Source organism: Eptatretus burgeri, chromosome 16, assembly GCF_056783735.1.
Source record: "Eptatretus burgeri isolate ZD-2024b chromosome 16, Ebu_testis_v1, whole genome shotgun sequence".
Classification (NCBI taxonomy): Eukaryota; Metazoa; Chordata; class Myxini; order Myxiniformes; family Myxinidae; genus Eptatretus; species Eptatretus burgeri.
The window spans coordinates 19,995,851-20,020,850 of NC_140976.1; the positions used below are offsets into that span (position 1 = coordinate 19,995,851).

The 25,000-nt window shown below is 42.4% G+C and overlaps 1 protein-coding gene across 7 annotated transcripts in view; it reads right to left on the bottom strand.

Moving 5' to 3' along the window:
* NPAT (nuclear protein, coactivator of histone transcription) overlaps positions 1-25,000 on the bottom strand; it is an 87,862-nt gene that overhangs the window by 15,219 nt on the left and 47,643 nt on the right. For all 7 annotated transcript variants that reach the window (XM_085860688.1, XM_085860684.1, XM_085860683.1 and 4 more), the window contains 9 exons: positions 21,158-21,257; positions 20,877-21,026; positions 16,062-16,190; positions 15,536-15,655; positions 15,286-15,417; positions 13,197-13,319; positions 11,601-11,822; positions 10,360-11,409; positions 5,355-5,461 (listed from right to left, as the gene is read on the bottom strand). In XM_085860688.1, coding sequence (XP_085716814.1) covers positions 5,355-5,461; positions 10,360-11,409; positions 11,601-11,822; positions 13,197-13,319; positions 15,286-15,417; positions 15,536-15,655; positions 16,062-16,190; positions 20,877-21,026; positions 21,158-21,257 — 2,133 coding nt within the window. The remainder of the gene's footprint in view (positions 1-5,354; positions 5,462-10,359; positions 11,410-11,600; positions 11,823-13,196; positions 13,320-15,285; positions 15,418-15,535; positions 15,656-16,061; positions 16,191-20,876; positions 21,027-21,157; positions 21,258-25,000) is intronic.

Below are 25,000 nucleotides of genomic sequence, written 5' to 3' on the forward strand. Positions count from 1 at the left end.
GTTCCACAAGGGTAAAAAGGTTGAGAAACGCTGCCCTTGAGGTATGTACAACTTCCTTACGTGCAGTTTATCCTGGGTTTGTATCTCGACCAATCGAAGCTGTCATCCTGGCATTTCATAAGCAGGGCGACAATCTCCATTTGTTTCATCCCCACTTTCCCCTTCCTCTCCTGGATGTGTTATAGCTTATGTGACGCTTGTTCGCCCCATGTGGCCTTCTCCCCCTCCCCTTGATCTCGCTCTCGCTTTGACACTGCTGTTTCCTCAATTTTTTTTCCTGCCTTAGCTCTTCCAAGATCCTCGAACATGTATGCAAAAAATTTGAGCATCTCGTCTGCTGTCATTATTTAATGGATATGAAATGTCCGCAACAATTATGCGCTTTATCGCCAGCCCTGGAACAAACTACAAATTACTGCTCTTAACCTACAAGGTCGGCTGCATCGGCAGCACAGTCGCTCCCGCAACAAATCCAGCCACCTGCTGCTTTTGAGATGTTGGCCAGATACTTCCTGGTTCACAGAATTTGCACAACATTAAATAAAGTTATACAGGACTCAACATTAACGGTTGTCCGACTATCTAGGACAGGCAATTTTTTTGTCTGTCAGACAAGTGAAAACCTCAATACACCTGTCAAAAGTATGGGTCAATTTTACCATGCAGAAGTTCAATAAAGTCGACATATCTTAACCTCTGTTCTTATCCCTATAAAGCCACAGTGATTCGCAGTGACGAAGAGGATCACCTTAAGGCCCGGTCACACCTTGACGTTTTAGCCAGCGATGGCAACGTATTAAAATGTATATAAAACGCTGGCTTACGTTGAACTTTTGATGTTTTTTTTTAAAGATTCGGACGTATTCATAGCGACTTGGTCTTATGTATAACGCATTGGTAACGGACACAGAACGTTTCGTTGTGTTATAGATAACTTATACCAACGAATGCTGAACCTGTTGTCGGCCTACACAACCGATGCCCAACGATAGTCTAACTTAGGCATAGCGCATTGCACGCATCGCCGATGATGTCGTGACGTAGCCTATTAAAAGGCTGACTCACAATGATTCGAATCATAACTGCCGTAGAAATGGAAGTGACAACACTGCGGTCACACCTTGGCGATCTTGCCAGCGTATGCCGACCTAAGAAAAATGTGTCTAAAACGTTGGGGCACGTCAAATACGGTATGAGTAAGTTTGGTATACGTGAGTAGAACGCTAAAGTACGCTATCATACGTCGTAGTAAGTAGTAAACATGTTCAAAATTTTTGGATGTACTCGGCGTATGACACACGTTCCGCATGCGATGGGGATAAGTTTTACACACGATATGTGGATGCTTACACACGTCCACAAACGCTACTTATAAGCTACTCATAAGTCGAAACACGTCGCGGTAATGTCTTTTTTACGCGAAACTTATTTCTAACTTATGTTTGACGTGCTTTGAACCAATTCTTTACGTAGTCCCAACACACATCGACGTATGTAGACGTATTCCAATGACGTCTTCCGGTCGACAAAAAAAAATAAATGAACGTGTTTCTAGCTTACAACAACTGCCATATAAAGACGTGTTCCCAGCGGTTTTGGGAATTGGTATATAAAAATGCTGCTCATAAAAGGGGAACCCAACAGTGTTTTCGACATGTTCGACATGTTTGCATATTATTCTGACATGGACATCATTTTTGAGTCGATGTCCATGTCAGCAGTAACAGTATCAGTATCAGTATTAGTAGTAGTTTGTTCATGTTGGCAGTAGTAGGTGAGTGTGGGGGGAGGGTGTGGGTTATGATGGATCGTCCTTGCGTCCGCGTGTCCTCGGGTAGGAGACATCTTTTCATCATTGTTCGAAGTTCTTCGCGGCTAATTTTTATGGGGCTTTTTCAACAATGAGCTATAGCTTGTTTTTACGATTTAGGTCTATTCATAACGGGTTGGACAAATGCACAATGAACTAATAATGTGCATAGAGCGCTTCGATATACCAACGAATAATTATCGTGTAGCCGGCGTTCACAAACTATGCCCAACGATAGCCTAACTTATCCATATCGTGCTGCAGTTTATCTTTGCCGGTGACGTAGGGTATGCTATTCATAGGCTGCCACTCAACGATTTAAATGGCTGCATCTCCACTATTGAAAGTAGACGCTTGCGCTCAACAATTGGATTTTTTTTATCCTCAACGACTTTTAAACGGTACCACTCAGCTATTTTCATTGTTTACAATGAACGATTTAAATTGCTGTCACTCGCCTTTTTTTTGACGCTGGGGTTTTGAAATTTGAAGCGTTTCTCCTGAACGTGTTAAAACGCTCAAACTCGACTATTTTAAATAGACGCTGCCGATGGACAATTGGAATCATAGCCAAGCTAGACATCGAAGTGTGAACATCCTCGTCATGCCGAAGAAAAGTTTGAAGAATGCTGCAAATAAGTGTCCTGGCCGTGGCCGTGGACGCTGACGCAAGGACGATCCATTATACCGACGTCTTTCAGCCTATGAGTAACTTAAAAGTAACGTCTGTCGATGTGTGGCAACGATCGCGTAACGTGCCAACAACACGTTAATCATAGGTTAGAAATAAGTTTCGGGTACGCTAAACATTACCTCGGCGTGTCTCAACTTATTAACTTACAAGTAGCATGTGTTGACGTCTGTCAACGATCGCAGACCGTGCATACAACTTGTGGCCAGCGTAGCGGAACGTGTGAGTCATACGCCGGCATACGTCGTGAAATTTCAAGCATGAAAAAATTTGAGAACAACCAAAAAGTACAACGTTTAAAGCCAGCGTCAACGACGTATGGCAGTGTTTTTCAGCGTGCTCTCAATGTTATCAAAACTTACCCATAACGTATTCAACGTGTGCCAGCGTTTTAGAAAAAAAATTCAAAAATCGGCATACGTTGGCTAAAACGTCAAGGTGTGACCGGGCCTTGAGATCGACCACCCTCAAGTGCCGGCAAAAACTTCAAGGAAACTAGAGTTCATGGGAACACGATACCCCACACAGTGTTCCAATATATATTTCAATTTTAAAGATTGTTAAAATAATAGTAATAATGATAAAAATAATAATCGCACCCATGTCCGAAGAAAGCGGTTCAGTATGCCATTTTTAATATGAAATACGCAAAGCCGAAGAATGAAGGAAGCCCATTAGAATTAGAACTTTTTGATGGAAGGACATAGCCAAATAATGAAGCAGCTTCACCACTTAAAAATCCAGATGTTTATTGCTAATGAAGCAGTCTTACACCACCCTATTTAACATGTCCAAGTACTGTCAGACCCTGCTATTCATGGGTCAGAATGTGAGCTGCTTCTACATTCACTTGTTTTTTTTTTTTTAGCACTTCAGAACTGGTCTCTTATATCCACCTGGGAAATTGGAAATCAGCCAACATCACAGTATTACATAAAAAAGTGCAAAAAGGGATCCCTCAACTGTAGCCCAATTAGCTTACTGTACCTCCAATCAACAAGGTCATGGAATCAATCATCACAGATGACATAAAATTATTATTTTTCTCCAACAGCGTAATTTCAGATTCAGACACGGTCACTACCTTGGTTGGATGTGCTGCTGCTTCTCTCCAAACAATGGTGGAGGGTCTCAATATCAGTCATGAGGTCAGGGCCGTCTCTCTGGACATATCTTGAGCTTTTGATGCAGTCTGGCATCCTGCCTTGCTCTCAACTGTCTGCCTATGGAATCCAAGGCCAACTCCACTCTTGGATTACTGACGTCCTCTCCTCTCGTAGACAATGTGTGGCTCTCAACGGAACCCTTTCTTTTCCTCTTCCTGTCAAGGCTGGAGTACCCCAAGGCAGTGTTCTAAGCCCCATATTATTCTTAATTGTCATCAATGATCTCACTGACTTTGGAAAATCCTCTATCTCTTTGCTGATGATTCCACTCTCTGCCATGACATCTCTCATCCTTCTGACAGAGAGGCAGTAGCCTCTTCCCTCTCGTCAGACCTTGACCAAACCTCAAACTGGTCAAACACAATTTTTCTTATGTATCCATATTGTCCACCCTTTGCATTCTCCCTTACCACTCATCATTACCTGCATCCCTTGTTTGTCAGTCTCAGTTTACGTTCTCCCTTCTCCTGCTGTTCCCGTTATGTTGTCCTGATTTGTTCTGTGTAATCGCTCTTCCAGAAGCCCAGACCATGTACATATATATAAATTTTTAAAAATCGACATTTGCGGAATTCTTCGGGAATGTATCCCCGCGAACAGTGGGGTCCGACAGTACAGCAAAACTGAAGAATCTTGGAAGTGAGAAGGTGACTTGTGCTCTACACAGTGTTTAAATGTATAACGCAATTTAAATAAAATATTTTGTAAAAGGTGTATAAATTCCGGGTTGTACTGCCATTTTACGCAGTGTAAATTACACCAACCCGTCCAACGTGTACATTACATTAGTTATTCGTGCCTGTTTGTGTCCCTTAACATCCTTAAAAATGGTATATAAGTTTCCTGTTTGGAATGATTTTCAATTTTGTATGACTGCCAGGCAAGCAGAGTAAAATAAAATAAAATAATCTCACTCCACTCTGCATGTTTGTGGTTGGGACGAATTCAGAGCCAAAGTACTGTTAAACGGGAAATTTTTCTTCCGATTCATGTTCAAAATAAAACATTAAATTCAAATAAGTTGTTCGCTGATCATAAACAAATAAGACGGATGGATGGACCGACGTGAACAGATTGCTTAACCCGGATTTTCGCTTGGCGTGCGCGAGGTAACAATGGTATCGCTTCACGTGCTCAGAATACGAAGTTGGACAGGTGCAATGGTTCATGGGACAGGTAAAATCTAAAAACTACCTGGAAAAACAAAAACAAAACAAAACAAAAAAAACATAAAAGAAAAGTTAATGTTAAGCCCTGGAATGGAAGCGCTATTTGTTGTTGTTCGTGTTCCACAATTAAGCAAACATGGATATTCTCTCAAATGATTTTTTTTTATTCCCCAAAAGTTTCTGACAACCCTGATGATTTCAACTGCTGCAGCAGCTATCTTTCTCTCATCTCCAAAAGGCCTTGCAACTTCACAAGCAAAGATGGTACTTTGGTACAGTTTGTGCACCAGGAATTGATGAACGTGGCAGTGCAAGCCCTGAAACATACGGCAAAAACTTTATATGGAGAGAGATAATCAATCACCATGCAAGGTGATGGTTCATGATCTACTCTGAAAGATGGGTGCAACACCAATAGATACAATGCTTTTATGTTCAACGATGGTCAAATCGTTACAAGAAGTTTCGGTGGAAATTTCAGACTATCGAGGCTCAATTTCAAAACAAAAGCGCAGTACCTGCTCTCGGGATGTGCTCTTTGTCGGAACGAGTGGTGAAATTTCTGGCAACGTGCCTTGCAGAACAGGCTGCACAGGCGATGAGAGCAGCTCAGGTATCATGAATCCTTTCCATGAAAGTGAAGAGCAAGGAGGAAGTGGAAGGTGGAGAGGTAAAATTTTTATAAAAAACACTTATAAAAACAAAACTAAACGAATCGACAGCAACAGCTATCGAGCACTGGCAAAAGCAGGCTTTATATTATTTTTAATACATGGCTTGTGGAGGTGCTAAACCGCAAAGGCATCATAATCCGACAGATCCTGGGTTTAACCTTTAAAAGTGGTCGACAGTTTTTAGCTCGCCTGTTCGAAGAACAGAGAGCTATAGCGATACCCCAGGCGTGAGCGTGAAAATGTTAAAGTTTTTGGTGCAAGTTATTTTTTCCTTTCTAATGTTTTTATCTACCACACTTTTTTATACGCCTGATTATATATATATATATATATATATATATATATATATATATATATATATATATATATATATATATATATATATATATATATATATATTAGGGCGTATAATGTGATACCTGCCGTCCGTCTGTCTGTTCCTGTCCGCACTCTAACTCCCAAAGTTTTCAACTTTCATATTTCATATTTGGTACATAGGTACAGACTGTGGAGACGGTGTGTCACGACATACGTTCGTCATCTTAAGTGGTTGCCATGGCAACCAGGATGCTGTTTTCCATGTAGTAGCACAATTCTGTATATACCTTCTTGTTCGGGCATATATTGTGCTCACTTGCGCTCTTGTTACCGATTACAAAATACAAATACATATATTGCTTTAAAATTATTTGGATCCGACCACTGCAATGCTTTATAAAAAAAATATTAATTATTAGACTAGTATTTTAAAAACGATAAATGTATAGACAGGCGAGCATTGGGTGGCTTTGACACCAACTCTGGTTGTTCTTGGTATCATTTGAAAGCTCAGAACTTCCACATTAACAATATGCCAGGTGACATCTCGTCACCCTTGAACATTTTCAGTAATTCAATATCGCTGCCACGTATATAATACTGCATACTACAATATAGCAGTACCTATACAACAGAGGAGTGATCTTTTGGTGGATTTCCACATTTTCTGGGTCAAGGAATGTGAATGAAGTACTTTCAAGCCTGTATATTAAACAGTTTGTGCCATCAACAAGTTAGCGTCCAAGATGGCCACCAAAATAATTCAAATCCTAAGCCACATGGAATAGTGATCCTTTGGTCCATGTTCTGTTTTTTTCAGGGCAAGAAATGTAATAAACACTGGGACATACATTTTATGCAAAAAAAGTGGATGACAATAAGACAACAATCGCATCTCGTTATTATCGAGATAAGGTAAATTTGTAGCCTGAAGGAGCTAACATTTTTAAGGCACCTACAAATGCATTAGTTTCCTTAATCCTACTATTATTATTTAACCAAGTTCAAATTACAACAGTCCATTTCATTACAAGAGAGTGTGCAAGGCAAATTTACACTTTTGCAACCACACCTTAAAGTGCAGCATGGACTGGCATCACTTTTACAGTTGCACTTGATCAATCGTAAGACAGCATCAGGTAAGACTCTCATCCTTTTTCCAGCCATACATCTAAACATCATGGTCTGGTGGGTCTCCGTTTCACAAATCACCATGTACTTGCTCGATAATGTGCCCACTTCACATGTACAAGAAATGCTTCTGTCATGGGTAGTGGTGAACTCAGTTTTGGAGCTAATGTACAACCTTTACCAGTTTTGGAAGGCCAAAGTGCCATTCGTGCTTCTGACATGGTACCACAGCATGTTGCTCCATAACAAGCAGTCGATAATTCAGTGGCTTACTTCACCACATCTGATATCCGAGCATCCATTCTTCCAATTAGAGACAATGAATGACCAGAGCAAGGAACCTTAAGAGATGTACAGTGGGGAGAACAAGTATTTGATACACTGCCTATTTTGCAGGTTTTCCCACTTACAAAGCAAGTAGAGGTCTGTAATTTTTATCATAGGTACACTTCAACTGTGAAAGACGGAATCTAAAACCAAAATCCTGAAAATCACATTGTATGATTTTTAAATAATTAATTTGCATTTTATTGCATGAAATAAGTATTTGATACATCAAAAAAACTGAATTTAATATTTGGTACAGAAACCTTTGTTTGCAATTACAGAGATCAGACCTTTCCTGGAGTTCTTAACCAGGTTTGCACAGATTGCAGCAGGGATTTTGGCCCACTCCTCCATACAGATCTTCTCCAGATCCTTCAGGTTTCGGGGCTGTCGCTGGGCAACACAGACTTTCAGCTCCCTCCAAAGATTTTCTATTTGGTTCAGGTCTGGAGACTGGCGAGGCTACTCCAGGACCTTGAGATGCTTCTTACGGAGCCACTCCTTAGTTTCCCTGGCTGTGTGTTTCGGATCGTTGTCATGCTGGAAGACCCAGCCACGCCCCATCTTCAATGCTCTTGTTGAGGGAAGGAGGTTGTTGGCCAAGATCTCATGATACATGGCCCCATCCATCCTCCCCTCAATACGGTGCAGTCGTCCTGTCCCCTTTGCAGAAAAGCATCCCCAAATAATGATGTTTCCACCTCCATGCTTCACGGTTGGGATGGTGTTCTTGGGGTTGTACTCATCCTTCTTCTTCCTCCAAACACGGCGAGTGGAGTTCAAACCAAAAAGCTCTATTTTGGTCTCATCAGACCACATGACCTTCTCCCATTCCTCCTCTGGATCATCAAGATGGTCATTGGCAAACTTCAGACGGGCCTGGACATGTGCTGGCTTGAGCAGAGGGACCTTGCGTGCACTGCAGGATTTTAATCCATGATGGCATAGTGTGCTACTGATGGTTTATTTTGATTCTGTGGTCCCAGCTCTCTGCAGGTCATTGACCTGTTCCTGCCGTGTAGTTCTGGGCTGATCCCTCACCTTTCTCATGATCATTGTGGCTCCACGAGGTGACATCTTGCATGGAGCCCCAGACTGAGGGAGATTGACTGTTATCTTGAACTTCTTTCATTTTCTAATAATTGCGCCAACAGTTGTTGCCTTCTCACCAAGCTGCTTGCCTATTGTCCTGTCGCCCATCCCAGCCTTGTGGAAGTCTACAATTTTGTCCCTGATGTCCTTAGACAGCTCTCTGGTCTTGCCCATTCTGGAGAGGTTGGAGTCTGATTGATTGAATGTGGACAGCTGTCTTTTATGCAGATAACGATTTCAAACAGGTGCAGTTAATACAGGTAATGAGTGGAGAATGGGAGGGTTTTAAAAGACAAAACTAACAGGTCTGTGAGAGCCGGAATTCTTCCTGGTTGGTAGGTGATCAAATACTTATTTCATGCAATAAAATGCAAATTAATTATTTAAAAAATCACACAATGTGATTTTCAGGATTTTTGTTTTAGATTCCGTCTTTCACAGTTGAAGTGTACCTATGATAAAAATTACAGACCTCTACGTGCTTTGTAAGTGGAAAAACCTGCAAAATCGGCAGTGTATCAAATACTTGTTCTCCCCACTGTACCTTTACCAATGCCAAAGCAGCAAGCAACATGTCACAGCCAGACAATGCATGAGCTGCCATAAGCTCATCGATGATTGTTATATGCTTGTCAGCAATTTCACCAACATCGATGATGACTTTAGAGACTCCGTAGTTACTAAGGTTTGAACATTCTCAGTAAGGTAATAATTGAAGAGTAGTACGAATACATGTCGTCTGACATAACAGCGATTACTTGGAGTTGGTCTTTGGCAACAAGGAGAAGTTGCTGAACAACAATCACATCTGCCTCCTTGTAAGTTGTGTCCATGTAAGTGAGCACTCCACTATTACTGATCTCTGCAGGAGTCTTCCCTTGGCCAGTTATCACAAGAACATTTCCTTGCACACATTTATTGTGAAACAAAGCATCCTTTGTAAGTTCTGTGCAAATCATGTCAACGTCAGTTGCACCTTGTTTTCTGTGACCCCCTAGGGCAAGGCCAACCTTCTGTGGTGGAACTTCCATGTCCAATCCAAGTGTATGTACCCTGCTTGCTTTTCTTGCTCAGTGACCTTGTTGCACTGTTGGTACTGGATGGATAGTTTGGGTCAAATATAAGGTACACATCTTCCATCATCAGTCTTTTCTCAATAAGACTTCTGAAGTTGACAATGTGGCTTGACAGTACCTCCTGCTTGCCAACGGAATATCGAAAGTACTGCTGAACAATCAATGATTTTAACTGCAGTATTACATTGTAAAAAATATATAAAAATACAAGTATTTGAATATCATTAATTATAAAATAATGTAAATAAATCTCATGACGTAGTCATAATTTTGGCAGCCATCTTGGACGACAATGAATTACTGAAAATGCTCAAGGGTGACAATATGTCACCCAGCAGATTCTTAATGCAGAGGTTCTGAGCTTTCAAATGATCCTAAGAACAAAACTATAGACCACTTTTAAAGGTTCACCTTAAAAATCCTCATTTGGCTACTATCAGGTTTACAAATCCCATCCGTGTATTGGGGGGGAGGGGGGTATTCACGACGAGGAAATAGGGGACAACACAAAAACGTGACGTAAAATGGTTGCAATACCAAGCCACACTTCAAAAGCTTCTTTGTACAATTAAATGCGACTCGTGGAGTTGGAGATAAAGGGAAGACAAAGCATGCTCAAGTACGAGGGTGCTTCAAATTCTACCCAGTGGACCGACACGCGTAATCACGAGTTTTCTTCTTTCATGCATGTGCTGGAAAGCCAGATCACAGATGACAACATTTCAGGTCAGTGAAAGCATCAACTCGTAAATCGATCCAATGAGCAAAATGATGGTATAGCACATGGATAAGCTATTTTAATCATTTTCCATCCTATGGTTCAAGTTTTATTTTTGTCCAAGGTGAAAAAATGATAATAAAAATCTCTTTATACTCCAATATGGAGAATTGTAACGTGCTTTTACCTTCCGAAGGCCCTTCGGCACCATTGGCAGAGTGTCGTTGTGGCGTGACGGAGGTAGAATCGACACCGTGCAACGTGGGCGATGTGTTGCTTGTAGACACTGAAGCAGTCAAATCAAGAGCACCTGCCACATTAAGGTTCGCTCTTGATACGCTCGTTTGTAGGTTTGCGTCAGAGAGGCACATGGCAGAAAAAGACTGCAAGGTATCACCGCTCGGATTTGACATGGGAATGGCAGGATCCGTGTTCGAATTGTATATGGACTCCAACATACCAGCGGACGGCGTTGGGAATGACCCCGAAGCTTGAACTGGATCGATGCAATTTAAACTTGTGTGCACAACGGGCGTCATGGTTGCCAGTGAAGATGCTGGAATATGCTGACGAAAGCCGAGCGATGTAGGCACTTCAAAACACCTCTGTTGTGGTGTGCCAAAATGGCTGGATACACAGTGGGACACAGGAGAACCAAACATGGTCAGAGGCATGTTCTCCCCGGTGATGCTAAACACTGCACTTCGAAGCTCTGCCTCGTCACATATCTGAAGTGCCGATGTTGAATTCAAGGCCCCTTTGCCATTTACATTTCCCAATCGTGTATCCAGTGGTTCAGTGAGGCACCCTTCAAAACGATTCTCAAGTTGTGAGCTTTCAGGGGATATGGGCGTCAACGAGTCATTTGCTGATGAACCCACAGTGCAACAAACCGTTGATGAACCCGCTGCCCCCTTTTCTTCATCCGTTATGGTGTCCTTAATTATGCAATTTGAGCTCTTGTTCAAGCTGCTTACCTCTTGATCTGACACTGCCATACTGCCTTCTGTTGCAATTACTACAGGCAAGACCATGTTCTGGGAAGTGCCATTTTTGACCGCTGCCTTTTTGGGCCGACCCCGCTTCACCAGGGAAGACTTCCGAGGCATGAGAATACCTTTTGTTTTGGCTTTAATCTTCGGTGCAGCAATCTTTTTTATTTGATGGAGGTTTCCTCGGAACCTTGGTCTCTCAGGAGAAAGGTATTGCGGCGGTACAGGGACCTCGGCCGACTTATCTGCGAGGAAATGCACAACAAGTAGAAGATGGAAAACCTTACCTGAGGACTTTCTAGTGCTAACAAGCTCATGGCCTCTCAGCTGCAACACAGTCAGCAATTACAGAAGAAGTCTCCACATCTCAACCAAAAAAATTAAGTGAGGAATTAATGAACAAGTTGGGGGAAAAAAAAAAAATCAGCATTCTCACCCTGCACATCATCTCCAAGGCAAACTTCAACACCAACATATGGGAATTCTTCAACACAGTCAACTCTGACCTCATTGTTGGTATCACTCTTTTCCACCTGTTGGACAGAGCTTGGATCAGAGTTCCCATGGGGCTTCATGGACAAATTCGGAAGTTGCATTGCTGGAGACGTTGTTTGGATGGTCGCCGAGGTATGGACGGAGGCTATAACCAATGTTGGACCTGAGATGTGGTTTAAAAAAAGAAAAAAACAGTTATGCCAACAAAAGCCTACCTTTAGTTTTGTCATCATCATAAACCCAAAACCGAGGGATCAAACCAGAGCAATGGAAGGTTTATGCTTTATTATAACAAGCAGAGTACCTGCTCTACAGATTTTGGTCCAAGCATACAAGACGTTCTTCTGACACATCTCTTTAGTTGGGCGGTGTACAAATCTTGAACATGGTTGTGATTAAAAAAAAAAAAAAGTTGAAATAAAAAACACAAAAGTGTACACAACTTCACTTTAGCAACAGACAACGGGTGCAAGAAAAACTATTAGGCCATATATTCCTGGGTCCCAGGTTTTGACACAAGCAGCCTGATTTCCACTCATATAATGGAGTTTCTCCCACGGAATGATGGACACTCAAATGACATCATTTGACCCTTGTTCCTGAAATTAATCCGACCGTGCTTGAGGCAGGTTTCAATTGGTGAAACCCATATTCAAGATGGAGGGTGCCAGCCATGAACAGAATTCAAAAATGAGAACAGCAAAACATGGTCTATTCTACCCATACGATTTGGTGAAAATAATTCAATCAAAAACATTCCTTTGAATCCCTAGTTATACAAGCTGTACATTCTAGGCTTGGAAAATGTTTCTTTAGATAGAAAAACCATAAACTGAGGGATCAAACTGGAACAGTGGAAGGTTTAGACATCATCATCATAACAAGCAGAGTACCGGCCCTACGGGGGATTTTATTCCAAGCATGCAACATGTTCTTTTGACACATCCCTTTATTTGGGCAATGTATATGCAACAGACTACTGCCAAGATTGCTCCCAGAAATAAAAATAACCCAGATTATGTACTGCTTATTTGCATATAACTGTACAATACATTATGGCTATGTAGCTCAGATAGTTGCAACTGCCATTCCCACCCTCCCCCCAGACCCCCATACCCCCACCTCGACCCCTCCAAGGGAAGAAAATTCCAAGATGAGTGGAAAATAAAGTTTCAAAACTTGAAGGAATCAAAACAAAACTTCCACAGGCACAACTTCTGGTTGCCTTCATTAATCTCTTAAAGTTTCAGCTTCCTAGGTCAAATCCTCTTGGAGTCATCGATGATGCAAACATACACATATGCCATAGCTCGATTATACATCTACAGATAATCATCATAGGTTCCTCCCCCCCCCACCCCCACCCGATTAATCATGTACATTTTGGTACAAATGTCAAAAAAGTAAACATTTGCTCATTGGATGCTGAAAACGAAACATTTATTTCAGTTAGTCAGCCTTCACGGCAGAACATTTCACAGAGAGACTTCCCAAAACAATCAGTATCCAATGTGCAAATCTAAGTGCATGGCCTCACCCTGAACATCAGCAACAGAGAAAGTGGTCGCACAAGGTTGGTCGAGTTGAATGTCCGTGGGAGTGTCGCTTTTGCTGTTCGGCTCATCACCACACTCATTTCCTTCCATTTGTGCAACATTTGCTAAAGAGATGGGGAAAGTAGACATGTGGGTGTCTTACAAAGCCATCACCACATCCAAAAGCTTTACGTTAGTAGCATGGAATCTCTACAGCACTTGTAAAATGCAATTTCTTTCAATGTGTGACCTTTTTCCGCAGCATTTTGAGATGCTGTCCACATGAAAGGAGATGCGTGACCACCATATTGACCTCAATTCAGATCAACCTGGGACCGAGCATCTCCAGACCATTGTACTTGCGGTACAAACGGTCCATTTCTACCGGTTATCAATTTGGCCACAAATGACAAAAAGCTCCACAATACACACCATCACTCGCAGGATGGTTCAGTCCATACCTGTGGTATACCACTGCATTGTGTGACCCAAGTTCAACAAAGAACCTGGTCAATCTGGATATTAATTGCCACTCTTGCTGCATTTCCAAAGGGAAAGGCAGGAAACTACAGGAGCTACCTCCATAAGGCAAAGCCGTTGGCTGGAAGAGCTTCACCTCCTCACCAGGGGTTTCCTTAGAAGCCGGTTACCGGCGACCCGCAGCCGTATACTCAGAGAAAAAAAATGTCAAAGGTCGCCGCCTATTTCAGCGCCGATTTTTCTATTATTATTATTATTTTTTTTGTCACCACGAAATCTCTACACCCCGTTTTGAAATCCGAGACGAAAACACACGAGTATTTCGATAAAAGCGGGCTTACTTTTACTGTTAGTACTCTCGCCAGGTCGAGCACAACACTGAACTAAAAATAACACAAGTAGATAAAACACGCCTCCTGCAATGGAGAGTTCTCTGCTTTAGCCTCGTTTTGGACTGTTGGCCTGATACCTTGATACCATACAGCAATGACCTCAAGAAAATTAACTTTGTAGGCCTCGCAGTTTCGGTGCCGAAACGATGGCATCGAAACGAAAATCCCTGTTTGACTTTGGATTTTCGAAGAAGTCTAAAGACATGGGAGGTAAGCTTCTAGCCATCAGTAATGGGTCTAAACATGCACTCTCGTGAGTGCGACATTGTTGTTGTTTCACGAAACACGTGTTTCACCTCGTCCATTTTGAGCTTTTGTCAAGTGATGCGGCTCCAAAATACACGGGCACCCGTTGTGCCTTTTTAATTTATAAAGTAATTAGCCTATAAGCTTAAAGCAGCTTTTGTACATCTTATTATTCGTGGTTATTTGCACTGAAAATCGCCGTTTATTCACTGAAGTGAAGGCCAAGTATGAGCAGCTGTGAACTGGCCAACTGAATACTGGTACCGCAGGTACATGCATGTACCATAGACTTGCGAGCTTTCCTTGATGGTGTAACAACACGATAATGGCGGATAATGTAAGGTGGAAGTTTAACAAAATTGGGATTGTGACTGTGACGCAGTATTCACACTGAGACTGTTTGATTGGTTGACTGATTGAAGCTAGCTGACATCGAATAAAGAAATTATCACAAAACGAGTGAAGTTAAATACATGTTTATCATTCATTTTCAAACAATAAACTAGTTTAAAGTTATTAGTTTGAGCTGTTTATTAAATTAATACAAAACAATAAAATAATTATAAACAATATTTAACAAAGTAAAATGAAATCGAAGAGGGGAAATATGCATAAAATGAATGAAAGAAAATGTCAGAAATTCATGTCAGAAATCATGCTAGATTGCATCTCCAGCCATCTAGGATCCTCCGGCTTCCAGGGCCCGAGGCGGGCCCTGGACCCCGGCCAAACAGCTGCGCTCGCTTCGCTCACGGTGATGGTCACCTGCTACTTTTTAATGGTAGCCTCCTACTCCAAAAAATAAGGAAACCCCTGCCTCACCCCTCGTGTATCCACGGGGTTCAGTGAGACACCCTTCAAATAAACTCCAAATCAAGCGGTGAATCCCATCGTACAAATTCAAATGCCAAGGTGACAATTCAGTTCACCTGAAGCATTCGCTCAAATATGTAAAAGCAAATGACAATGATACCACGAGAGCCTTTTCCGGGGTTGTCCACAGTCGGTCCAAGAGAGGCTCTCGGGGTCATGGCCTTTCTCATCCCCGTGGTAGTTCTGCTTTTGTGCAATCCGACATCCAACTGCGGTACCGCATCTGACTTTTCTGGAGGACACATGAGAATTCTAACGAAGTTAAAACAAGCACTAACTGCATAAAGGAGCAGATCTGTTCTGATGAACGACAAAAGATAAAGATAAAGATGAAGAGGAAGCTTATTTACCAATGGGGCTCTTCCTCAAGGGAAAAGCATCGCCATTAGAATGGACATCTTCAACAGTAGGTTTGACAACGACGACAGGGTCTTCAATGGCCTTCGTTAGGTTAGAGAGCTCTTTCGCTTCTTGGGAAGGCCACAAGCATATCAGAAAAGATAAGGAATGGGTGGTGAAGAAAGGAGGACAATAAAATTAAAATAAAGTATCTCATCTTACACAATTGTGACCCTCCAGTACAAAACCAGTCGGAAACAAAGTCCTTAGCAACGTATACTAGCAATAGTTTCTCAAACTGCAGAAGCTCATAACCGGTTATTTCGATTTACCCAAGAACGTGTGTTGTAAAACTTCATCGTAAGATATCTTGGTCAGTTTGTGACGGACTACCATGTATAATACACAGTTGTGACGCTTATGTTATGGGCTTTCAAATAAACCCAATAACTCAATATTGAATTTTTGCGACTTCCGACTGGTTTTGTACTGGAGGGTCACAATTGAAGAACATGGTGTGGACGGGTGAAGACCTACCAAGAGAACCTTCTTGTGGACATTTCTTCTCAATTTCAATGGAGGTTTCAACCAATGTTTTGGCTGCAGATGCTTCATCCTCCGAAGTTTTTGAACTTTCCAGAAATTCCTCTTCGTTCTGCAAATCCTCTATTCCAGCAAGGGTGCAAGGTTGGAAGAGTAGATTAAAAAAAAAAGAAACTTCAACCAGGTCTGTACCCAAAACCTCATGACCTCATAGTTTGTCTTTACATGAGTAACAACCAGCGGATGGTGGCATTCTTATCAGGTAAGGTGTCATTTAAAAGCCCCATTCATAATTAGGAACAATTTCGGGCTTTCCGAATTTAAACCACAAGGAAAACTTATTGGATGATTGAATAATGGCCTTATAAAAATAATGTTCAATCGTCTGTTCCTTTCTGCGAGCATGAATATTATTTTGGCGACGGTGAGTTATTTGTTGTGTTTCGATATTTTGTGGATTCCAACATGAGAGAATTTTTTTTCCCTCGAGTGCAAAACTACCAAGCTCCCAAGAATTCCCCCTTCCACTCCACATTGCATTCATCATGACCGCACCACATCGTGGGAACCTCCATCACGTTATAGTCTCAAAATGCTCCACAAATAATGATGTCGACAACCTTATCATTCAAAACCAGTAGAGTACAGGTGGGGGTATGCGGCCAAACCGACAAACTGCATTTTTTTTTTAAACATACACACTTGCTGCTATGTTATACTCGAAACTTATACTACATGGAGATGAACTGGAATGACACTTGGTAGAGTACATACCTCCGACAGGCTGAACAGTTTACGTTTTGGGTCGTAACGGAAATAATTTAAAAGCTCAGAATTTGATGGAACTGGAGGGTCGCCTCGCACACCCTTGATCCGGTTCCGTTAATTTGGTTTGGAGGCCAGATGGATTTAAATCCCACTCCTTGACAACAGTGTTATGGTTCTCCACCCGTTCGGCGGGTGGGCGACCGCTTTTAACTAATCGCAGCCGCGCGCCCACTGGACGGGCAATCCAGTCGTAGCTTTCCAGATGAACGCCGAAATCCAGCTACGGGTGTGTTTTTAACCACACCGTAAATTAGCCAACTCTTCTGTCCACGCGCGACAGGGTCTGATCGCCGAATTGTCGATTTACCTAAGTATGCGCGCAGACAAACGCCGGGAATTTACACCTCGACGGAGCCTGCACGAAAACGAGCCGTTCTTAAGCAGCTCGTTCCGTTTGCGATTTGCCGAGCGGTGTATTATCGCGAGGCCCCGTCGGACTTGATTATCTTATCAGCTATTAAAAAAGCCAGCTAATATTCCGTACGTAATAATGGCAGTCAAAGACAGGAAAGGACGCAACGAACAGGTGAACATTTAAACAATGACATTTATTTCACACACGACACATATGCATTGAATGGGAGAATGGGGACAGGACACGAGTAGAAAAAGACCTACAGCCATTGTCTGATTATTATTCACATGCACTTAACCAGTTTTACTTAGGGACAAGGCGCCACAGACTTCCATTCAAAGACCCCAGAAAAGAAAGGAAGAAAACGACCGTGTCCGTGGATCTTTGTGACTCCGTTCGCCGGGTCCGCTTCCGTTCTCCAGACCCCAGACCCCAGACTCCACTGATGGTCAGCGTCTCCTCTCTCCACCTTCACTCAGCCCCTCAAGTCAACTGGACAACAACGACTTTATTTTACGACTCTTCCAACCACTCTCCACAACAACTCTCTTGGCATCAACCTGCGCTTCCTTTTTATAGCCACGGAGCCTCGCCCCCCCTCCCTTCCCAGCGTGCAAGGGAATCTTCCAGAAAGGGCATTTTCCCTTGGTGAATCGGGCCCTTTCCACTGCTGTTGTCTGCCATAGCTTTTGTTTTCTCACACGTGTGGAGAATCCACCACGTTGGTCGATGGAGATGTTATTCGTTGGGGGGGGGGGGGTCGGGGCCGTTGTCTGTGGAGATGTTGACGGTTGTGGAGAAGGTGGTTGTGGAGAAGGTGGTTGTGGTGAAGGCGGTTGTGGTTGTTGTTTTGGAGGAGGTGGTGAGGAGATGCGGCTGTGGTTGAAGTAGTGGTTGTTCCCAAATAAAGATAGCAAAACAATAATACTACCTCAAAGATCACAGCCCGGTTATATTACACGAATAATTCCCTTTCGACATCGGTGGGGAAATCTAATCTGAACACACACTTATCGACATCACTGATCCCTGGGAAACCTATATGGTGTTCTGTGAATTTCCACAACCGTAACAATATTGATGCGGTTGTGGAAATTCACAAAATATCATACAGGTTCCCCGGAGATCAGTTATTTCGATAAGTATGTGTTTCAGGTTAGAATCCCCACCGATGTGTAAGGGGATTTGTTCGTGTGCTGGGCTGTGAATCTTTGAGGAAGCCATTATTCTTTTTCTATCTTTTATTTTAAAACATCGCAACACCATCATCTCCTACAACAACAACCGTCATCTCATCCTACAACAAACAACGCCACCTCCGCACTAACCGTCATGATGCGCGAACAGCCGTGGCGCGAGCCAATTACCATATTCGGATCACAGGAGGGCTTTCCCGAAACAAACCAGTGACGTCAAGCATGGGGTTTCCAGCGAGGCTTTCGAGGGGTGAGTGGTCGGCGGTGAAGAGTGGGCGGAGCCCCGGCCTCGGGTGAGAGTTCAAGGGGCGGCTCGCCCAGACCAATAAAAGGGCGGAGCTCGACGCAGTCAGAGTCGCGGGGGGAGGAGAGCGTTTGCCAGAGAGTTGCTGGAGTCCTGCCAGTTGGAAGCCAGTCGTGGAGAAGCGGCCAGTCGCAGGGGAGTGGAGAGCATTTACCAGAAGTCCTGCCAGTTTGAGCCAGCTGCGGTGGAGTCCAGTGAGTTCGTCGGAGTCTGGGCGAGGAGAGCCAGTCGGAAGCGCTTGGGACGACAGGACAGTGGCGGAGCTTGGTGGTCCGGGCGAACGGCCCTGAAGGCGATCAAGCGATGTTGCTGAGGTGGTGGACGGGTCACAAAGAACATCAACTCTAAAAGAGAAAGGACCCATTCACTCCTCCGAAAGCATCGCCGGCCAGGCCCGACCACCGAGGAGAACCAAGCGGCCGCTCAAGCGACTGGGCGTTGCGACACGAGGGCCAGGCAGAGACACCACGGGTCGCAGACCCGAAGACGTTCGAGCCGTCACCAGGGGCGGCCAGCTAACCAGCACGGCCTCTCGCGAGCCTTCGGTCATCCAGGCTCCGGGTTCGAATAAAGGCTCACGGGCCCATTTCTCTTCTGGGTTTTTGTATGAAAGTCTGTTCTGTGGCACCTTGTCTTTGTAAGTAGAAATGATGGTTAAGTGCATGCCTGTACATAATTGAATATACATCGGCTGTAGGCTTTTCTTGTGTCATATCCACTTCCCCCATTGATTGCTTGTTTAAAAATAAATGCCCCATTGTTTGAATGTAAACCTGCTTGTTGCGTCCATTCCTCCCATTGACTTCCACGGCGCGCTCGGGAAATTAGCAGGCTGTTAAAGCCAATAAAAGTGTTCATTTGGGCCAACGGACTTTGGTGATCTCCACTCGGGTCACGCACGGTGCGGGCACGGTAACGGCTCACCCCACCAAGGTCCGTTGAGGTATAAATTCTCGTTACTTCTGTCTGCGTGGATAATTAGGTATATCGAGATTCGGAGATTAACCCTAAACCGCGTGTACAGAATATTGGCAATTCATGGTGCGTTAAGGCACCCATAGCGGTTTCCGGAGTTGTCTGGAAGCTACGAATGCAATTCCGGTTTTCGGCGGACGCGCGACTGCGGTTGGTCCATAAGCGGTCGTGCGTGGGCCGTCGAACCGGCGGAATTCACAACAATATATACACATAAAAGTTAACTCCCTTTGGAATTAACTCCTTCATTCTGTTCAATCCCATTCTTCCCTCCAGGCCTTCTAAACAGTTGTTCACGACCACCACTTATTGTCCCCCATCCAAATCCTCGATCTTTTCTACCTCTGTTAATCCACCCCAAGCCCACTTCCTTCAAATTCCCTGCAATGTCCATCTTGTATACACCATGTTCCCCGCCCCATCCCTCTCCCTTCAACAGATCTCCTAATGTTTCTGTTCCCCACTGTTTTGTCCTTCCCACTCCCGTCCATCTTGTCTCATGCCCCCTTTGCTTTTCGTTGTGTGTTTGCTCTCATACGAGCCTCGACAAGGTATACAAAAGAAATATGTATGCATCACATGAATATCGGATTACATTCAGCATGTGTTGCAAAACTACAGGATGAGAATGTATGCGTGTGCAGATATGATAATTTGCGATTTCATCTTCCAAATGTGCTTGGATTCCTGAAACATTGAGCCAGGGGTTCAGCCAGGAATGCAAACAGGCCAACCCAAAGGGAGGAAGGGGGCACAACAGCAGGGGCATGTTGAGGTGGTCAGAGCTGTACAGCTCTAATAATATGAGTTCCATTACAAGGAACATCAACACAGGAGCCCATTAGTACCATTAAAGCCTGTGCTACGATTGCCAACTGTTGTTTTTTTTTATGTACGTGCCTTAAATGCTGAGTCAAGTAAGGAAGCAGCATGCAGCATTTTTGAAGTATTTGGTATGACTCGGCCGGTGTTCAAATGACCAACCTCCGGCTCAGAGTGGACGCTCAAACCATGACACGACTTAGCTATTTATGGAAGGATACTTCCTGAAAGTCTCACTTGGTGAATTAATCATTTTGATCCGTAATCTGATGGCTGGACAGAATCTTATCTCCTGTCGTACCATACATAGAGTGTCCAGTCAAACTCACTTCTGAGTGGTGATTGTCTGTCTTCAGCCACTTCCCCCAGGCAGATGCAGTCTTCATCAGTAGTGTTGTCCACAATGGTTCCACTCACACATTTATCCTGAGACATCTCAACAAACTGCCCGTCATCTTCCTTTTCACCGCTCTGCTTCCCTGTAACGTGAGATGTAGAAGAAACTGAGCTGCAAAGGAAAGCAACTTCTGCTAAAACCCAAATCTCCAATCAATAATCTAAACTGCAATTCAAAGCCATCACCACCACCACCACCACACAAACCAATTACCAAAATTGAAGAGCCCAAATAGAGTATGAAATGCGGGATCTGATTCTGTGAGGTCCAAAATGTTTTGTATGTCTTCTTCAGTCATGTGACTCTCACAAACCTGAGAACAGCAACATATCAACAGCTACTCAAACAGCAGGTGACCAATTCAGCACAACAAAAAACCCAAAACAAATGGTACATACGTTTTCATGGAACGGGAAGAGTTTCCGCGGTACATTTTATGCACGTTGATTAATCGGAAAGAGGAACGATCGTCAAAACCAAAATTAACCAGAGAGTTGGTATCAAAGCCACCCAATGCTCGCCTGTTTATACATTTATCATTTTTAGCTCGCCTGTTCGAAGAACAGAGAGCTATAACGATACCCCCGGCATGAGCGTCAGCGTGAGCGTGAAAATGTTAAATTTTTTGTATTACGGAAAAACTCCTCGACGGATTTCGACGAAACTTGGTGGGGGGTAAGGTATGGTCCAAGGATCATGCCATTAGATTTTGGACTTGGTCACCCCCCCCCCCCAAAAAAAAATTGTAAGAGAAAAATTTTTTTTTTTGCATTCCTACATGTTTTAAGTGATTTCCAACCCCCCCCCAAAAAATAATTGTTGGAGAATTTTTTTTTTGCATTTCTACATGTTTAAAGCGATTTCCAACCCTTCCACCCAAAAAAAAATTGGGAGAAAAAAAGTTTTTTGCAACTTTTTTTTCAACAAAATTTCGATTTCTTGTTTTTGCATTAAATGTTTTAAGTGATTTCCAACCCCCCCCCCCCACCCCCCAAAAAATGGAGAAAAGAACTATAACTGTCAGCACTGTTGACATCATATTTAAAGAATAAGATATAAGGTTTACTTGAGTGATCCAGCAGTATTGGCGGCGGAGGTTTTGCACTATCCCGAGTGCTCACCCTCAAGTTTCCTTTCTAATGTTTTTATCTACCACACTATTTTTTATATGCCCGATATATATATATATATATATATTATAAAGTATACAAGACGGTCGTGAGACCAGCTATGTTGTATGGTTTGGAGGCGGTGGCACTAACAAAAAGACAGGAAGCAGAGCTGGAGGTGGCAGAGTTAAAGATGCTGCGATTCTCGTTGGGAGTGACGAGGATGGATAGGATAAGAAATGAGTGTATTAGAGGGACAGCGCAGGTAGGACGGTTTGGAGACAAAGTGAGAGAGGCGAGATTGAGATGGTTTGGACATGTGCACAGGAGGGAAACGGAGTATATCGGGAGAAGGATGTTGAAGATGGAGCCGCCAGGCAGGAGGAGAAGAGGAAGGCCAAAGAAGAGGTTCATGGATGCGGTGAGGGCAGACATGCGGGTGGTTGGAGTGTCAATGGAAGATGTGGAGGATAGAGCAAAATGGAGACAGTTGGTCCGCTGTGGCGACCCCTAACGGGAGCAAGCCGAAAGAGGAAGAAGAAGATATATATATATATATATATATATATATATATATATATATATATATATATATATATATATATATATATATATATATATATATATATATATATATATATCGGGGCGTATTATGTGATACCGGTTGTCCGTCCGTCTGCCTGTCTGTCTGTTCCTGTCCGCACTCTAACTCCCAAAGCTTTCAACTTTCATATTTGGTACATAGGTACAGACTGTGGAGACGGTGTGTCATGACATACGTTTGTCATCCAAAGTGGTTGCCATGGCAACCAGGATGCTGTTTTCCATGTAGTAGCACAATTCTGTATATACATTCTTGTTAGGGTGTATATTGTGCTCACTTGTGCTCTTGTTACTGATTACAATATACAAATACATATATTGCTTTATAATTATACTTCACTGCAATGCTTTATAAAAAAATATTAATTATTAGACTCGTCTTTTAAAAACGATAAATGTATAAACAGGCGAGCATTGGGTGGCTTTGACACCAACTCTGGTTAAAAGACCAGTCTAATCATATTTTTTATAAAGCATTGCAGTGAAGTCTGATCCAAATAATTTTAAAGCAATATATGTATTTGTATATTGTAATCAGTAAAAAAATAGTGGAAGATAAAAACATTAGAAAGGAAAAAACTTTAACATTGATGTGCTACAAAAAAAGTTAAGTTCAAAACAGGTCAAAAATTTTAAACATTTGAAACTATTTTTAAATTTCAACTTCACGACATCAATAATATACCCCAATGGAACCTCCATGACAAGTATCAGCATCCTAGTACACATATCAAATGAATGGCAAGCTTCCAAATAACTTGCACCAAAAACTTTAACATTTTCACGCTGACGCCGGAGGTATCGCTATTGCTCTCTGTTCTTCGAACAGGCGAGCAAACCAGAGTTGGTGTCAAAGCCACCCAATGCTCGCCTGTTTATACATTTATCGTTTTTAAAAGACGAGTCTAATAATTAATATTTTTAATAAAGCATTGCAGTGAAGTCTGATCCAAATAATTTTAAAGCAATATATGTATTTGTATATTGTAATCAGTAACAAGAGCGCAAATGAGCAAAATATACACCCGAACAAGAAGGTATATACAGAATTGTGCGACTACATGGAAAACAGCATCCTGGTTGCCATGGCAACCACTTTAGATGACGAACGTTTGTCGTGACACACCATCTCTACAGTCTGTACCTAAGAACCAAATATGAAACATGAAAGTTGAAAACTTTGGGAGTTAGTGCGGACAGGACGGATGGAAAACAGCATCCTGGTTGCCATGGCAACCACTTTAGATGACGAACGTATGTCACGACACACCGACTCCACAGTCTGTTCCTATGTACCAAATATGAAACGTGAAAGTTGAAAACTTTGGGAGTTAGAGTGCGGACAGGAACGGATGGACGGACGGACAGCAGGTATCACATTATACGCCCCGATATATATATATATATATATATATATATATATATATATATATATATATATATATATATATATATATATATCGGTCATATAAAAAAAATAGTGTGGTAGATAAAAACATTAGAAAGGAAAAAAATAACTTGCACCAAAAACTTTAACATTTTCACGCTCACGCTAGGGGTATCGCTATAGCTCGAGCTGTTCTTTGAACAGGTGAGCTAAAAATGACAATCATGATTATTTTCTTAATCATAAAAAATGTCGACCATTTTATAATAGTCCCCTCCGTCAAACACCACACCCCCCCCCCCACACACACACACCAAAAAAAAAAATTCAATAAGTAAATCACACAATATCTCGCCAAATAATCACTTTTGAATCACATATCACCAATCTATTGTTATAACCAGAGTGGTGTCAGCCACCCAATGCTTGCCTGTTTATACATTTATCGTTTTTAAAAGACTAGTCTAATAATATTTTTTATAAAGCATAACAGTGAAGTCTGATCCAAATAATTTTAAAGCAATATATGTATTTGTATATTGTAATCAGTAAAAAAAGTGTGGTCGATAAAAACATTAGAAAGGAAATAACTTGCACCAAAAACTTTAACATTTTCATGCTCACGCTGACGCTGAGGCTCACGCCGGGGGTATCGCTATAGATCTCTGTTCTTCGAACAGGCGAGCTAAAAAATGTCAACATTCATGAAGAAGGGAGAAAAAGAAGAGGTACATCCAACTTCGACCACTTCCGGAAGAGGTTTATTTTGACTTAAATATGTCTGGTACTTGTTTTTTTTATATGCATATGAACTTGACTATAACTGTTATTTACAAAAACCAGAGAGTTGGTGTCAAAGCCACCCAATGCTCACCTCTTTATACATTTATCGTTTTTAAAAGACGAGTCTAATAATTAATATTTTTTATAAAGCATTGCAGTGAAATCTGATCCAAA